The 18,718-nt window shown below is 37.0% G+C and overlaps 1 protein-coding gene across 4 annotated transcripts in view; it reads left to right on the top strand.

Annotated features, from left to right (window-relative positions):
• The window catches only part of Ankrd12 (ankyrin repeat domain 12), a 107,332-nt gene that overhangs the window by 24,516 nt on the left and 64,098 nt on the right, over nucleotides 1-18,718 (top strand). For 3 of the 4 annotated variants that reach the window (XM_057754175.1, XM_057754165.1, XM_057754183.1), the window contains exons 2-5: nucleotides 4,277-4,414; nucleotides 7,067-7,214; nucleotides 11,852-11,920; nucleotides 16,412-16,558. In XM_057754175.1, coding sequence (XP_057610158.1) covers nucleotides 4,328-4,414; nucleotides 7,067-7,214; nucleotides 11,852-11,920; nucleotides 16,412-16,558 — 451 coding nt within the window. In that variant the 5' untranslated portion in view covers nucleotides 4,277-4,327. The remainder of the gene's footprint in view (nucleotides 1-4,276; nucleotides 4,415-7,066; nucleotides 7,215-11,851; nucleotides 11,921-16,411; nucleotides 16,559-18,718) is intronic. The other variant, XM_057754189.1, reaches the window with a different exon arrangement.

Genomic DNA, 18,718 nt, shown 5'->3' on the forward strand with positions numbered 1-18,718 from the left:
ATAAGTGGATACTAGGCATAAACAAAGGACATCGAGCCTATAGTTCATAATCCTAGAGAAACTAAGTAATAAGTAATAAAAACATATATAGACCCTCCTGTAAATTGGAAACAGACAAAAATTTGGGAGCATAGGGACAGAGGGTAGAAGGAAGGGGAGAAGGGGGGCATTGAGAACTTGAGGGAATGGGATAGTCAAAATGGAGGAAGGACAGATACAGGAGCAAGGAAAGAGATATCTTGATTGAGGGAGCCATTAGGGAGGTAGTAAGAAACCTGGCTCTAGAATAATGCCCAAGAACCCACAGGGATGACCCCAGCTAAGACCCTAAGCAATAAGAGGAGAAAGTGTCTGAACTGGCCTTACCCTGTAGTCAGACTGATGATTATTTTAAATATCACCATAGAACCTTTGTCCAACAACAGATGGGAATAGAGGCAATGACACACATCAGAACTCTGGAGTGAGCTCCCAAGATCCACTTGAAGAGTGGAAGGAGTGAGAGTATGAGCAAGGAATGAATCCAAGACCATGAGGGGTTCATCCACTGAGACAGTTTGCTTGAGCTCACCAACTCCAACTGGACTGGGAGTCAACACTGAAGGGGGTTGAGAGTTGGGGCAGACTGAGGGCCACTGATAGTGACACTGGGATTGTCTCTACTGCATGTACTGGCTTCTTGGGATCCTGTTCTCTTCGGATGTAAGCCTTGCTCAAGAGAGTTTTATTCTGGAACCATTTTGACTGACCATGATCCAGAAATACAGAATTAGGTTACCCCAAATTCCATGTTCCAACATGGAAGCAGTTTCATGAAGTTTTATAGGCTAAATAAAGACATAAATCCAGGCAAGTTGAAAATACATTTATAAGTGTCAAAGAGATAGTTACTGCAGGATGGAGGAAGCTTTTCTATAAGCATTATGTGTTATATGATGACATAAGATCTTAGCTTTTGGGTTTGTGGAAGGTGCGGTCTGTCAAGTTCATAAATTTCAAAAGGTTTTTATTCTGTCACATAACAGGATGCTAGTTCTGACAGAGAGGTGGGTAAGGAATGGCTGTTCAGGGGGTCAAAGCTAACCCAAAGTAAGATTACCAGCCTGTGAGCCTATAACATTGCTACCACTCCACTGTTTTATCAGTCACTCTGGCTTTGCAGACACAGTTGCTTTCCAGGAGTGTTCTCTCACATCCTTGATGGATTGCTCCATTAATAGAATAAAGTGATCTTCTTTATCATTGTTATTAGCTCTGGATTGAAGCCTCTATTTTGTCAGACATTAGAGTAGTAGCACATGTCATTGCTTCATTTACTTGGAATACCTTTCTTTCACTTAAACTCCTTTTCTACTGAGTCATGTTTCTTAGAAGAAACAAGTTAGAAAGATTGTCCTTGAAGCCTTTCTGCTCTCTGCTTGTTGACCGGGGCATTAAGATAATGAGCTACCGATTGGGTCTCTCCTGCCCCGAAACGTGAGGCAAAATCAACCCTTCTCCTCTTTCGAAAACAGCTAAGAAAGAACCTTTGTATTTTGTGTAACTATTGCCAAGTTTCGATTAGGACTTTCATTTATTGATTGTTACATTTTTAAAATTTAAAAATCTTTATTTATTGTGTGTATGTATATGGGTGTGTGCATGCCACACAGTTCACACGTGGAGGTCTGAGAATAATTTCTGGGACTTGGTTCTCTCAACCTGTGGGTTGTTAGGCTCAGTGACAAGCACCTTCTCTTGCAGGCTTAACCAATACTGCATTTCTTTGTGTTTCTTTTCTTGCCTTTTATTGGGTTATTTGTATATTTTAAACTACTCACTTATATTTTAGACTGCTTTTTATATCTTTTTGTATAGTTTGGTGACTACTCTAATGATTATGATTTACATTAAATCTGTAGCTATTTTAAATGTTAAATCTTTTTTAAATGTATCACGATTTTCATTATGTCTTTCTAAGTTTTCTAAGTAAAGGTCTTCTAAGATATAAAATAATGTGTAAACTTTCTGACACACATTCCATCTAGTATAAGATTTTTTGCCCTGAAATCGTTTTTTAAAAAATACTTGTAGCTCTGTGGTGGTGGCACCCACCTTTAATCCCAGCACTCGGTTGGCAGAGGCAGGCAGATCTCTGTGAGTTTAAGGCCAGCCTGGTCTATAGAGGGAGAGTTCCAGGACAGCCAGGACTAAACAGAGAAGCACTGTCTTGAAAAACAAAAGCAAAAATAACAGCAACAAAGCCTCATGACACTCTTCTAGGTCATTAATAACTTACCTTGATTCATCCACAAAGGAGATAATGTTTTGCTCTCGTAGTCTCACTAGGCTGATGTTTGTTATTAAGCAGCTTAGTTCTGATTGAATTGAATTTTTATATTTTTCTGTGACTTGTGATTCTAGCTCCCTAAGCATTACTCATGGCCAGCACTGAGGAAAGTACTTAGTTTTAAAATGGTTCTGTTTATATGTTAATACTCTGAGCAGTTGAATGCACCAAGACTCACTCTACTCTTTATGTGCAATGCTGAAACACCCATGGAAAGTTTATTTCCTCTGTAAAAGGAAAGATTTGAACTTTGATGATTTTTGTAGGTGACTTTTTTGTTGTTGTTTTGGTTTGATGTGGTTGAGTTGACTGTGACTACAACTTACATCCCCAACCAGTTGTTATTGACATTTTAAAAAATCGTCTGTGTGTGTGTGTGTGCTCGCATGTGCGCGGATACATGCGTACATACCATAGTATGCATGTAGAGGCCAGAGGGCAGTTTATGGAAGTAGCTCTATCTATGAGTTCCAGGCTTTGAGTTCAGGTTATCAGGCTTAAATAATTGCCAAGCCATCTAACCAGTCCAATTGACAGTGTTTCTTTTCTCTTTTCTTTTTCTTTTTTTGTTTTTTGAAACAGGATTTCTTCGTGTTACAGTCCTGACTGTCCTTTGTCACTTTGTAGACCAGGCTGGCCTCCAACTCACTGAGATCTTCCTGTCTCTGCCTCCCAAGTACTGGGATTAAAGGCATGTGCTACTACCACCCAGCAGTATTTTTTGTTTAAATACTGTTTTAATTATCTAGTTTTTAATTATTTAATTTCTGTTTTTATAGTTTTTATGATGGTTACTCTAGTGATTGTGATTTACATTGGGCCAGGAACTAACTATATTTTAATTAGGTTCTATGCACATCCATTTTACTATGGTTTTTGTTCAGTTCATTTACATTATTTTTTTTACCCTTTCTTCCTTTTCAAAACCAAATGAAGTTTCAAACACCAGCAGGACAATTTGGAGTGTATAGCCAACTCTACTAATACTGCCAAAGTGTCTGAAGTTTAGTAGTTCACATAGGCACCAAAATGGCAGGTCACTTAAAACAGGTGATACTCACTGGAAACTTAACGCATGAAGGAGTTGAAAGTAAGCTTGTCAGTCATTGTATTTCTCAATGCCCTTCTTGACCAGGAACCTTAATCTAGTCTACTTCTATGCAGTAAAGTTTTTCCATGAGGCTATGAATGTATGCCTATATTGTAGAATATAATAGCTACTGTAGTTTTTGTTTACTTTTTATTCATTTAAATAGCTACATGTGGTTCTTAGATCATCAGAGAACAAAAACGGGTTTAGATTCTTTAGCTTTCTCTTTTATATGTGAAACTTTCTTAGAATTTTTGGTGCGTCTTTCTACTCCCAAGTTTGTCATAAGTGTAAGCTTCTGAGAGGGTCCTCGCTGGTTATAGCAGGAGAGAGAAGGTTGGAAGAAAATGGTGCATAAAATGACTGTTGGAGCCCAGCACAAGCCTATGAGCAAATAGCTTGCTAAAGTTACAAGGCAGCTGAGTGTTCAGTGAAGGGAAGAAACTACTCCACAGATTTTATGCAGGTAGAGTTTAATGTAGGAAGTTAGGTATACATTACTGATGACACCTACCATGGTTTGCTTGAGTCTGAAGAGAAGCCTGTTTGAAGTTCCCGCATCCACATCATGTTGGAATGAGAAACTTTTGCCACTGCTTTCCACTGCTGCTGCTGAAGGTGGTAGTTTAGAGATGGTGCAATTTAGGTCATTCTCCTTCCTGCCCTTGGCAAGCCAACGAGACTTAAACAAGGGAACTTTATTAAAAACACAAATTGATAAATGAAAATGTAGGATATCTTTTTTTGGAAAAAATATAGAAACTGAGAAAACTAAATTGTATTAACTGTGACACAAACATTGAGTAGATTGTATTGTATTCATATAAAAATAATGCTTGTATATCTGTTCTTTGCAGATCCAGGATGAGAAGACTGATAGAAGAAGCAGCTAGCTGAACAGCTATAAAATGCCCAAATCTGGGTTTACAAAACCAGTTCAGAGTGAAAATTCTGACAGTGACAGCAATATGGTAGAGAGACCATATGGAAGAAAGGTACCAGGCAGCTAGACTTTCTTTACTCTTTGAAACCTGGATAAAAGATTCCCAACGTAGTATTTTTAGTAGTTACTCAGAAAAATGTAACATGGATATTAAATGTGTGGGTATATGCACATGTGAATGCAGGTACCGTCGGAGTCAAGGAGTGGCAGTCCAGTCTCCTGGAGCTGAAGGTACCAGCAGTTATGAGCCAACCAGTGTGGGCGCTAGGAACCAAACCCAGGTCCTCACCAAGAGCAGTGCCTGCCCTTAGCCACTAGACCATCTCTCCAGCCCTAGAGTTTCTCTAAAAAGGAACTGTCCTTGCACTGTCTGGGTTAATCATGTTTTACTAAAACATGATTTTCTAAAAAAAGATTTAAATTTTTTTATTTATGTAAATGTATGCCACATGTGTCTGCGTGTCCTTGGAGGCCAGAGAAGAATGCCAGGTAGCCTGGAGTTGGAAGTACAGGCAGTTACAAGTGGTCACATGTTAGTTTTAGGAATAAAACTTGAGTCTTCTGGAAGCGCAGTAGTACATGCTTGTTAACTGCTGAGCTGTTATATCAGCCCCAGAATGTTATTTTCTAATGACATTGAATTTGATTTGACAATTTTAAGATTTTTATATTTCCTCAATCTGTAATTTTCTGTCTTGAACTTTTTTAAATATTAGATTTCTTTATTTTAGACCTGGGTTGGATAGATTGTAATTTTATTTTTATGTTTACTGTATTGTTTGTATAGAACAGGCAATACCTGTTCCTTGAATTATCTTGTTAAAGTTCTTGTAAAATCATGAAAGGGTACCATTTTTTTCTTCTGTTGCCGTTACTGTTTGTTACCACAGCATATAGGTGTGGAGGTCAGAGGACAGTGTGTGGAATCAGTTCTCTTCCTTCTACCATGAGTGTCCTAAGGGTCACACTCAGGTCACCAGCCTCAGTCATAAGCTCATTTACTGCTGAAAAGTCTTGTCAGCCCTATACACCTTTGTAAACAAATCTTTGACCATAGGACGTTTTGTTTTGTTTTGTTTTTCAAGACAGGATTTCTCTGTGTATCTCTGGTTGTCTTGAAACTTGCTTTGTTACCAGGCTGGCCTTGAATTCATAGAGATCCCCTGTCTTTGTCTCTCGAGTGCAAGGATTAAAGGTGTGCGCTACAACTGCACCTCTGTGGTCAAGATATATTCAGATTTTCTTTTCTTTTCATTATCCTTTTCTTGTTACTTTTTTTTCTTTTTTCGAAACAGAGTCTTTATGTTGAAACACGCATGTAGACCAAACTGGCCTGGAACTCAGAAATCCACCTGCCAAGTACTAGGATTAAAGGCATATGCCACTGTGTATGCTCAGTTTCATTACTCCATTTTAGTGATGCATATTTTCTAGGAAAATTATAATATAGATATGCATATATATATATATATATAGGCTTTAAGGTTTTTATTGATGTAAATTAGAAATAATTGTCTTTTTAATTTTATTATTCTCTTGACTAACATTTAAGCTCAGTTCCAGTGATTATCATTTTCTCATCTCTCTTTCTGGCTTTTCTCCTCTCTTCTTTCCTCTCTTTACCTCCCCTCCCCTCCTCTCTCCTCCCAGCCTTCTTCTCCTTCCCTTCCTTTCTCTTCTTTATATGTAATACATTTAGATTATATTTAGGTATTTGATTTTGTTATATTCAAGCTATCTTAGTGTTATTTAAATTTTCTGTTGTTATGAAATAACCTTGGGAAAATGTTAAAATTAAGCCAGGTTGGTGATTCACACCTATAATCATGGTTTTTGGGAAGCTGCAGTAGGAGGGTTACTGTGAGTTTGAGTCCAGCCTGGGCTACCTAGTGAGATCTTGTCTCAAAAAAGTAAAGGGTTGAGGAATGTCTTAATTAGAATTACTATTGATATCATGAAACATGACCAAAATAAACTTGGGAAGAAAAGGGTCATAATTCATTCACAGTTCTATAACAGTTTGTTATCAAAAACCCTGGGGGCAAGAACTCACATAGGGCAGGAAGCTGGAGGCAAGAGCTGATGTAGAGGCCATGGAGAAGAGCTGCTTACTGACTTGCTCATCATGGCTTGTTCAGCCTGCTTCCTTATAGAATCCCAGGGATTTCACCACCCTCAATGGGCTGGACCCTTCCCCATCAATCACTAATTAAGAAAATGCCCCACAGCCGGATCTTATGGAGACATTTTCTCAATTGAGGTTCCCTCCTTTTAGGTAATTGTAGCTTTTGTTAAGTTGACATAAAACTAACCAGCACAAAGGAGATTTAATTGTTGAAGCTCTGTTTTAAGTCATTGATAACATATTTTTATATTTTAAAAATTCCTTTACAGAGGATTTTAGAAAATGTATAGGTGGTGTGTGTGTATGTGCGTGAGCGCACGCACATACACCCCCCCCCCCCCCCGTGCATCACCATATGCAGTGCCCATGTAGGTCAGAAGAGGACATTGGATACCAGGAAATGGAGATACAGAGATGTGAGCTGCCATGTGGAGCTGGGAACTGAACCCAGGTGCTCTGCAAGAACAAGTGCTCTTGATTTCTATGCCGTCAGTCCAGCCCAAATAATAAAGAGAATTTAATTTAAAATTTCATATTGTTTAGCTAATATTGATATAATTTTATCATTTTTTACACTAGAGTAAAGACAAGATTGCATCTTACAGCAAAACGTCAAAAATTGACCGAAGTGATATGGGCAAGGAAATGAAAGAGAAATCATCTATGAAACGTAAACTGCCTTTTGCCATTAGCCCATCAAGAAATGAAGAGCGAGATTCAGACACAGGTAGAATAATTTATTTTCTGATAAACTCACCATATTCTTAACTATGGTTTCTTTTTACTTTTCTGTGCACCACTCCTCTTGACATTTTTTGGCTCATAGAGAAAGACTGAGTATTTCAGACTGGTCATGGGGGCAGAAGTATTTCTGTTCATCATCCAAACTATGGTTTCTAATAGATTTAAAAAAACAATGTCTATATTCCTTACTCTGAATATTTATAATAAATCTCTTAGCATGTTCAGAACTTAGTTTTAGGGGTTCATTTCACTAATGAAAATTGTTCAGTGAGATAAACATTATTAATATTTTGTATATATGAGAAAAATATGTTGCATTTTTTATTGCCTTTTGGACACAGCAAAAAAGTTTAGGCATTTTTGATTTACAAATAAAGTAGAAATACGTAGTACCTCCCAAATGAGGCTAACTAGTTAATTCATAGTTATTTTATTTCTCAAAACTCCAACATGTCAGGGGTCACCAGATGTACATAAGGGGGCAGGCTACCAAGCCTGTTACCTAGATTCAATCCCTGGGACCTACATGGTAGAAGGAGAGAACTGACTCTCCAGATATATGTACCATGGAGTGCAGGGTGGATGTCTTAGTCGGCGGTCTGTTGCTGTGAAGAGACACCATGACCACAGCAACTCTTATAAAAGAAAACATTTAATTAGAGATTGCTTAGTTTTAGAGGTTTAGTCCAAGCACACAGGCAGCCATGGTGCTGGAGAAGTAGCTAAGAGTTCTGCAGCTGGGTCCTCAGGCAGCAGGAAGAGAGAGACTCTGGGCTTATAATGGACTTTTTATAACCTCAAAGCCCACCCCCAGTAACACACTTCCTTTAACAAGGCCACACCTCCTAATCCTTTCATGTAGTGCCGCTCCCCGATGACCAAGTGTTCAAATCTATGAGCCTGTGGAGCCATCTTCATTCAAGCCACTACAGGGGTCATGGTCATTCGTGCATGCATGCAGATGTTTGTGATTGTGTGTGTGTGTACATGTGTAGAAGTGCTTGTGGAGGCCAGATGTCATTGTTAAGTGTCTTCTTCAGTTGTTTTCCAGCTAATTTTTTTTAAGCTTGAGGGGAATTTTACTAACGTTTGAAAGAATGTCTCCTCCAGCTGGCCACTCCAGCAGGACAGGCAAGCTGATCTCAACAGACGGTGGGAGGAGGAAATTTTGGTATTTGATCAGTGTTATTACCTGACAAGATAATTTGGCTTCTGTGTAAATTCTGTTTTTCATTTTCATAAGACAATTTTTCTTCCACATTACCAACTTCAGAGAATTATGACCTTGAAAAGTGATGTAGTGTGATTCACTTTGTGACATAGTAATTAAATGTGACAGAATGAATCAATGGTAGGTAAGGATTTATTTGTGTGGGTTTTTGTCTCTATGTATCTCTGTACCACATGTGTCTGATACCTATTGAAGCCAAAAGAGTGCATCAGATAGAGCAGAACTGAAGACAGTTGTGAGCCACTCTTGGTCAGGTCGTGGTGGCACACACCTTTAATCCCAGCACTGGGGAGGCAGAGGCAGACGGATCTCTGAGAGTTCTAGGCCAACCTGGTCTACAAAGGTAGCCCCAGGACAGCCAGGGCTACACAGAGAAACCCTACCACAAAAAACCAAAAGGGGGAAGAAAAAAGAAAGAAAATAAGTCCTCTGGGAGAACAGCCAGTGCTCTTAACTGCTGAACCCTTTCTTCATCCTAGCTAAGGATTTTGTAATTTAATGCAATAAGAACACTAGACATAGTCAAGAGTTGATTCAACTCAGCAATGTAAGATGAAACTAGGTTCCTCTTAGTCTTTCTTTTCTACCCCCTTTAGCTCATACATGAACTTTTCCTTAAACATTTTCCCCTTAGAGTTAGTTGCATGCTCAACTTCTTGTCAAAAGGGAGCACTAGAGTGTATTTCTTCCCATGAGACTTGGTCCTTTATTAATGAAATGACCTCCTTAGAAACTGCAACTTCTAGTCAGGCGTGATGGTACCTGCCTTTAATATCACAGCACCTGGAAAGCATAGATGAGCAGATCTCTGTGTGTTTCAGGCCAGCCTGGGATACATAGAGGACTCTGTCTCAAAAAACCAAGAAACTTTAAATCTGCTGCTATTGATTAGTGTCTTGAACTTGCATGAGAATACTGAAAGCCAAAAGCTGATGGTGTTTGTCACTTTGATCATGATTTGGGTATTCCTAATATGAATGGGAACACAAATATAGGGCAGATGACTTTTATAATGTTATCACTGTTTATAAAGTGTAATAAACTGGTGAAATTTTGTACGTTTAATAATTACTAAAAATTGTTTATCTATTTTGAAATAGGGTCTTATTATATATTCCTGGCCAGCCTGGAACTCACAGAGATCCACTTTGCCTCTTCTTCCTGGTTGTTGAGATTAATGGCATAAGCCACTATGCCTGGCATTATTAAAAGTTTCTAATAAATCTAATGAGTATCCACTACCAATTCTACAATTGTACTAACTTTTTTTTAAGTCTCATGCTATCCAAGGGAAAGTCATAACACCGTATGTTGAAGTACTAGACAGCTGTCTTTGATGCCCTGTATGAGACTCTTTCTTGACTGCTAAACTAAAAACCTACAGTTGTTTGATGAGGAGTAGTGTCATCAATACTGTCTTTGTAGACTGTGTTTTATATATATATATATCCTGAATCACTCCTTTATTAAAAGGGGGCCTTCTGATTCTTCATGTTTCTCCATGATAATCATACCTAGCCAAGAAGCCTCCAGCAGCTTACAGATGTCCCAAACTCAAATAGCATTTGAAAGGACATGGTTTTACTTATGATAGTCCTAATATTCTGTAGAGATGAACTAGTAGTGCTTATCATTTCAGTTTGCATCAGTATCTAGAAATAGCATACATATGATACATAATTGTGTGTGTGTATATATTGTCTCCTCTTGGTAAACATCATTTATTTGGCATGATTGTGTTTTCTCTTGACATTTAAGGCAGTGTGATTCAAGAAAATTCAAAGAGGCACAGTCTGGTCCCAAAGTCTATGGTCCCAAAGTTGTAGACTATGTTAAATTTTGTGAATGAAGCCTTCTCTGTCAGCCAGCCATAGAAATTCACCTTTCCTGAGGTTGTGAATGTTATTAAAGGGCTTACCTTAAAGTGACTCAAGCAATATGGAGAGAATAACATGTTTTACAAGATGTGTGTGTGTATGTGTGTCTCTGTGTGTGTGTTAGTGTCTGTGTGTGTGTGTGTGTGTGACATGAAAGCAGGAGAACTATTTTGGGAGAAGAAAGGGGAACAAAGAGGGTAGGGGAGAGAGATGAGGCATCACAATTCCCTTTATCTACAGAATATAGATTTGAATACAGATACGTTTCTATGACATAGAAGTAGTAGAGGGGAGAACATGGGGTCATGTGAACAAATAAAGGGAGGGCCAGTGAAGTATTATGGGAGTGTGAACATTAGCAAAACATAAATTACTTGGGACGGAGTGGCAGAGGCACATGAATCTCTGAGTTAAGAGGCCAGCCTGGTCTATATAGTGAGTCCCAGACCATCCAAGGCTACGTGGTGAGACCTTGTCTCAAAAATTATTAAATACGTTAAGTGAAGCCAAATAGTCTATGTAAGTCATTTAAAACTTGGCTTATTTTATGTGAAATGTTGGATTTTTTTAAATGTAACTCTTATGTAGTTTGTGTAATACATGTTCATCGAAAGTCTTGTCTTTGAATCAGCTTATCAAGTTGCTTTACATTTGATTAAAGGTTATTTTATTAATGATAACCTTTTCTTGAACAAGCCTTCTAATTACTAAACTGAAAAGTTTAAAGTTCTCATATATTGTATTCTGTGATTAATTGTTTTCTAATTTGTTTTTCCCCAACCTTTGATTAGTCATACTTAAGTTGTTAATTCTGTGTGTAACAATTATTCTGGAAAGGTACATATGTGTCAATAAACTGAGGCTGTGACTATAAGAATAGTAAGTTGTGAGTTAAATGACTTACTATTTAAAAGTAAAAGCAGCTCTGTTTGTATCATCAGAGTTCTCAATAGCTGTCTTAAATTGGTAGAAGTCCATATTCTAAGCCTAGATGATAGTTTTGGATGATCTCTGTCTTCATTAGTAAATGCGGCAGTAATTCCTGTGACTGGAAATGAGTACAATCTGTGAACAGTCTGTGGTCTAGGATGATACTGAGGTCCTAGATGTTCTTTTGACTTGGGAGTAATTTTGGCCGTCATAGAAAATAAGTTTGATTCATCTTACTCAAAGACAAATTCTAAACAGAAATTGGTGATAAGAACATTGTCTCTCATATTGACAGAGTTAAAAAAAATAGCATCAAAAGAGCTATACTTAAACAACATCACAGTGTTACTGGTTTACATTTCTAAATTTTAAGGTACTCTGATTAGAAAACTGAAATGTTACATGTTGAACAAACCTGTATTTTAAATGTCATTTGTTGTTCCTAAATACTATTTTTGAGGTAAAGCCAGTGATACATCATTGCCTAATTAACTGATGGTCTTTTAAAAATATTGTTACATTGAATTCTGCATTTCCCTTGGTATGCTTTTTTCTTTTCTCCTATCTCTTTTCATTCTGTAGATTCAGACCCAGGACATACAAGTGAAAATTGGGGGGAGAGACTTATATCTTCTTACAGGACATACTCAGGTAATTAGATTATCAGGTGTTCCTGTTTAGCCAGTGGATTTTGTCATGTTTGTTTGAGTAGTGTACTATAAGTAACTTGTTTTCAAAACAGTTTATAGATATCTTTGCTAAATTAAATGAATTTATATGAATCCACCAAAATTTTCAGCTTCAGAGTCTTCCCTAAGAGAGGACGCCGAGGCTCCTGGTCTGCCTTGTTGTAAATCCTTCCCAAGTGTACTCGTGTGATAAACGGCATTAGCGTCCTTGTTTAGTCAGGTGATTTCTTCTTTTAAAATAGATATTTAAAAAATAGTATTCACTGAGTTCTGTAGTATTTATTGATTTTTGCTTTACATGTAGAATTTAACCTTAAGTGTATTAAAATATGGGGTCACCTAGACAAATGCCCCCCTCATTAACTGTGTTAGAACTTCTCTAGTTAGTTACAACTTCAGTTGTTTGGGATTCATAATTACTCTAAATAAAAAATATAGGAGAGAAACTCCCTCATTCTAAAATAAAGAATAAAACTAATTGTTTTTGAAATAAGGCTTTATTGTGTAGCTCTGGCTAGCCTAGAACTCTTTGTAGATCAGGCTGGCCTCAAACTCACAGAGATCTGCCTGGTTCTGCCTCCTGAGTGCTGGGATTATAAAGCATGCTCCATCATGGCAAGCAAGACTAGTTATTTTGACTGATCTTTTCTTTCTTCTTAAAATTAGACTGACATTGATCTTTGAACTTACCAAAATGAAAATCTTGTATAGCCCTTGGGAATTTCTTTCTAATTTTTAGCATATGACACTTAGCTATAGAAATTGAACACAAACCTGTTTCTGTATGTATTTTGTTTATCTTATAAATTTGGGGAACTCTCTAGAGGTGGGGAAGAACTAATTTCATCCTTAAAGTTACCCTGAAATCATTGAGGTAATAAGTTCCTTGTGGCTGTGTTTGCTGTGGCATCAGTGTGCCTTTCTAAATGGGACTGCTGAGCACCAAGGCTGACCCAGGCCTGATGAAGTAGACCATGGTCTGTCTGCCACTGCTGACAAAGGCACAGTCACTTGCTCATAGCGTTTTTAGTACCTGGGCTTAATGGCAGTGCCCCTCTCCCCCAGGCTGCAATATTCACACTACAAATGTGATGAGTAAGTTATGCTCACCTGCCTCTATTGTCTTACTTGGAAACTACTTCACTGGGAAATACTTTATTCCTTAATTTTTGAGACACTAATAGGTTTATGAGCCAAGTTTTTCAAGAAAAAGTTTTGTCCCTTCTCTGTGGTAACTTTACACTTAATTGAAAAGTGACAATGTTGAGTGTTGTGTTTGTTCTGACCGGAAGAGGAAAAAGCACTGATCTTCTAGAATGTGAGAGAGGCATCTCTGTTCCTGAAGCTCTGAATGCTAAGAAAGGACAGAAAGATTGACTTGCTGGAAAGAACATTTTAGTTTTTATTTTGATTAGTATTAGGTAAATTTCTTAGAGTTTTCCTTAAAAGTCCTGAAATAGAATTTCAGTTCTGCGGCAGACAGCACTAAATGATGGTATTTGGTTGTTCCTGTGTTTAAAGTTTTGACTCATTAGAACAAATGTGAGTGTATGTTTTAGTTACTGAGAACTGGAGCACTTGACTGGAGATACAACTCCGTGGTTGAACGCTTACACAGCACGTGTGAAATTCGTAGATTTGGTCTCCAGCTACCCCACCTTCAAAAACAAACAAGCAACCATGAGAACTGTCTAGCTCCTTTTCAGAGAAACAGTTGCCATCACTGTCTACTTAATGCCCAGTCAAACGAGGCATTCAGAGTGTAGATCCCACATAGTCCTGTTGATGATTTCTAATTTTACAAACTGTGTAGATATGTGGCTGCATACTTTAGACCCAAGCACTCAGTAGATAGAAGTCAAAAAGTTTGCAAGTTGGAGAGTGCTGGACTGTACAGTGAATCCTGTGTTATTTCGGGATATATAGTTTGGTCCTGTCTCCAAAACAATAACCACCAAAACCACACAAAAAATTAAAAATAATAAATTTAAACTTTAGAATATAGTAGTCTGATATTTAACAATTTAAAAATTTAATGTAATTGTCTCAAATTTAGCTATACCAGCCACAGTTCAGTTCACTTTCTTTTCCTAGTTAATGTAAAATGTAAATTTTTTGAAGATGATTATGGTAACTCAGAGAAAAAACTAGTTCATATTGAATGCAAGTGTAAAATTTTTGTTTAAATATTTGGAATACATCCAATTTGTCTTTTTCCGAAGTACTTACATATTTGATCATTTGATAGTATAATCAAGTATATACACTTTAGAGTGTCATCCTTTTTATGTGTGTGGTGGGGGAAGAGGCAAAGTCTTACTATGTAACTTTAGCTGATTTAGAATTATGAAGATCTGGCTGGCCTTTAACTCAGAAATCCACCTGTCTCTGCCTTCCCAGTGCTGGGATTAAAAGCATGCACCACCATATTCACCATGGAGTGTCTATATTTTTTAATTATATTAAAATGCACAGTTTTGCAAGTAATAAGCAATGCATCTAGGTGTGGTAATCCACACCTATAATCCCAGCACTCCAGAGGTAAGGGCGGGCAGCCGGTCTGTCACAGGTTTAAGGTCAGCCTAAGCTACAAAGCAGAAACCTGTCTCAGAAACCACAAGAGGAAAGTACTGGTAGGGTTCACCTCTTGTTGCCAGGTTGTATTTCTTTTCTTAGAAGCATTTTTCAACATTCTCTTAAATGTTTGTATATTAGATTAAATTAAATATTTTGATTCTAGGAGAGAAATACATTCACTGTATTTAAATATTGTTATCAAATGAAGAGCCATTCAAAACAACAGTAGTTTTTCCTCCCTAAACATTAGAAAACAAAGATCTATAGAGAATCATTAAGACAAAGAGTCTGTATTTCAGGGGAGAAAAATGTTCTCCAAAGACATCTTTAAGGCTTTGTAATAACTTTAGTGATAGGTTAAATATTGTGCTAGATTGGATTTTTGTGAAATCAGTTCATTACTGATGATAGTACAAGAATGATAAAAATGAAAGATAGACATATTAATAAGGTTGTTTTTGTTTTTAGTAAGTCTTGAAACATTTGGTTTTGTTTGGAAAAATCAGCCATTCAACATCTGGACATAGAAGTAGTTCACAGAATGGTTTGAATCATTTGTGCGCAACAAAGTTTAAAATATTAAGACCTCATTTTTCTAGATCATTGCAATACCAGTTTTTTCTAATTAACTGGAGATGGTACACTGAACCAATCATTAACTTCTTGTGTCTATAGATAATATTAGGTTTTAATTGATTTTTTTGAAACTTGCAAGATTTACTATTATTTAATTTCTGCTAATTTCAAATTTTATTATTTTTGTAGCTTTTTTTTTCAAGTACCTCTAAACCTGAATTTTAAATTCCAAAAATAGGTAATAATCAGGTAATTCACTTTTTCCTGGTATCTGAATTAATTCAGGTGAATTCCTAAAAGAAAAAAGACATCTGTATCTCGTACCTGTACCATTCAGTGCAGCCTGAGCCCATTTCACATAACTGGGAGTACTTTGTATTGCTGGAAGGATTTCTGAACAGTTAAAACGGACCTCTGTGGTAGATTGGATCTCTTTGAGAAGGACTTTGGAAATTTCTGGTTCTTTGCAGGATATGTTTTAACTCCTAATGACACAGAATCTTTAGTTGTTCATATTTAACTTTGATTGCTATCATTCCATGTTCAGCTTTCCGGTCACTGCAGGGAAATGATTTGGTGGCTTTTCTTCAGTAATTGTTCTTTTTGTTGAGACTTTTCTTAAATGCTTAGCCTCTTGCAAGATTGTACAAGTAATTGGTAGAATTAGGATGATAATTGTAAGGCTCATTGGTATTTAGGCTTAGCAATAATGCTAGATATTGTGTGAAAGGGAATTTTACACTTGGCTTTTTGTCCACAGATTCAACTGATTACAGATAAAAATACTGAGAAAAAAACTACAGAATTTTTTCTTGTCATTATTCCCTAAACAATGCAGAATAACAATTATTTCATAGCCTTAATATAATATTTCATGTTATAAGTAATTTAGACATAATTCAAAGCATATGAGAGGAGTCACATGGGTTATATACAAATCTTGAATTTTATCTTAAGAGAGTTGAGCAATTGCAGGTTTTATTACCCATAGTACTAGAAACAATCCTTAGAGATAGCAAGAAACAACTCTACTAAGGACTATTTGAATTGTTAAAGATTTTACACTTTAATAGAACAAACAGTCAAAATTAAAATGTTCCAAGTAGTAAATTTTTAACAGAATCAAGAATATATTTTTCTAGAACTTTCAGGAAAACATTGCTTATATAAGTCTAGCAGTTTTGTCTGGCTACCTCTACTAGACACACATTGTCCATGTGCACACATAGCATTTGCCAAGGAAGTTGTCTTGAATACTTGTATTTGTTTCCAATTCTTACATATTTATTAATCGTTACAGAGAAAGAAGGTCCAGAAAAGAAGAAAACAAAAAAAGAAGCTGGAAATAAGAAATCCACCCCAGTTAGCATTCTTTTTGGTTACCCACTCTCGGAACGAAAGCAGATGGCACTTCTAATGCAGATGACAGCAAGGGACAATAGTCCAGGTGATTGACATTTATAGTAATTGAGTTAATGTGTCTTAGTTGGCCTAGAGTCTGGGTAACTTTCTTTAACAATTCTTTTCTACTAATTTGAGTTCTTATCCTTTATTGAATTTAATAAGCACTATTCATAATATCAGTTTTTAATTTTCTTGTTGTTTGTATGACATTTTATTATTGTATCCTTCAGTGGGATTACAAGGTCTGTAAGAGCAGGAGTCCTTTATACTTACTGGGCATTAAATAGTTACTAAATAAAACAAGGGATTTGAAATTGAATAATCAGCTTGAAAAATTTGCAAGTGGGATTCTATTTTATTATTTTGAATAGGGCTTATTTTAAAATTTAAAGATTTTTTTTAGAAAATTATTTATTTTTAAAAAAGAGAAATTTTATGTGCATTGGTGTTTTGCCTGCATGTATGTCTCTGTGAAGATGTCTCATTGGAGTTACAGACAGTTGTGAGCTACCATGTAGGTTTTGGGACTTGGACCTGGGTCTTCTGGAAGAGATGCCATTACTCTTAACCTCTGAGCCCAGAAAATTACTTATTTTTTTATGAGTGTGTGCATGCCTTTGTATGTGTGTGTGACTGACCATTTGTGTGCACCACATGCATACAGCAGCCAGTGGGGATTAGAAAAGGGTGTCAGGCCGGGTAGTGGGGATACACGCCTTTTATCCCAGCATCAGGAGGCAGAGGCCAGCTTGGTCTACAGAATGAGTTCTGGGACAGCCAGAGCTACACAGAAACCCTGTCTTGAAAAACAAACAAACAAAAAAAACAGGTGTCAGATCCTCTGGAACCTGAGTTACAGACTGTTGGGAGCGGCAGGTGTGTGCTGGGATCTGAACCCAGGTCCTGTGCAGGAGCACCGGGTGCTCTTAGCCACTGAGCTATCTCTCCAGCACTAGTTTATAAAAAATAAAATTTGCTGTTTTGATTACTCCCATTGTTTCTTTGTTTTTTAAAAAAACCTTGGGCCGGGCGATGGTGGCGCACGCCTTTAATCCCAGCACTCGGGAGGCAGAGGCAGGCAGATCTCTGTGAGTTCGAGTTCCAGGACAGGCTCCAAAGCCACAGAGAAACTCTGTCTCGAAAAACCAAAAAAAAAAAAAAACAAAAAAAAAACACCTTTATCTCTCCCATTTGAGGCTATGTGTTCTCTAATATAGGTATTTGAACGTTTATTTACCTATTATGTGTATATATGCACATGCATGTGTATATATGGTCAGAGGACAGTTTGTGGGAATTGGTTTTCTCCTGACATGTAGAAGCTAGGGATTGAACTCAGATTGCTAGGCTTGGTAGCAAGCACTTTTATTCTCTGAGACAACTCATTGTCCCAGCATTCATTATTTCTATCATAACTTGGCAAAGATTGGACAAATGAAAGATGTGCTAAAACATTTTTATAGTTCTCTGAAAAGGAAAGTTTTTCTCATCCTTGATGCTTATCCCCACCCACTATAGCTAGCTTTTCACTATTGGGGAGTCTCATTCCTATACTCAGGGATTTTCTGGGCATAAACACGCAAATCAGTTTTGTCTTGTCTTGGCTGTGTATGCCAAGTGAGTTAGTCAACTGCCAAGTCACATCTTCAGCCTTTCAGTTTGAAATAGGTCTCACTAAGTTGTCCTTGTTGACTGACCTTGAACTTCATAGCCAAGCCAGACCTTTTTGGTAATTTTCCTGCCTCAGCAGTCTGCTGAGTGTCTGTTATTACAGGTCTATACCACTAGACCAAGTCAGAGATGTATCTTTTGTTGTTGTTGCTTGTGTGGGTGTTTGCTTTTTTTTAAAATATAAATATGATTATGCTACGTTAATCTACAACTGGTTCTTTTCATTTAAGGATAGTTGCTAGTCAGCTTTATTATAATGTGTAAAACTAGAGTGGAAAGCTTTTGAAGTTACAAGTTGTTAGCTATCATGAACATGTGCCTAGAGTTTTGGGTTGACAACTTTACCCATTGATAGATCCTTTAGTTTATAAGAAAGTCATCAAGCCATTTTCTTAAATAATTTAACTGTCATGATTATAAAATTTATTCAGCACATTTTTTTGAGTTCCAGTGTGTAGCAGGATGTCTTGTAAGTAGTTTGATGCTGAATAAAGTAGAGTTCTTACTCTTGAGGAGTCTATGTTTTAGAAAT

The sequence above is a fragment of the Chionomys nivalis genome, chromosome 2 (assembly GCF_950005125.1).
Source record: "Chionomys nivalis chromosome 2, mChiNiv1.1, whole genome shotgun sequence".
NCBI lineage: Eukaryota > Metazoa > Chordata > Mammalia > Rodentia > Cricetidae > Chionomys > Chionomys nivalis.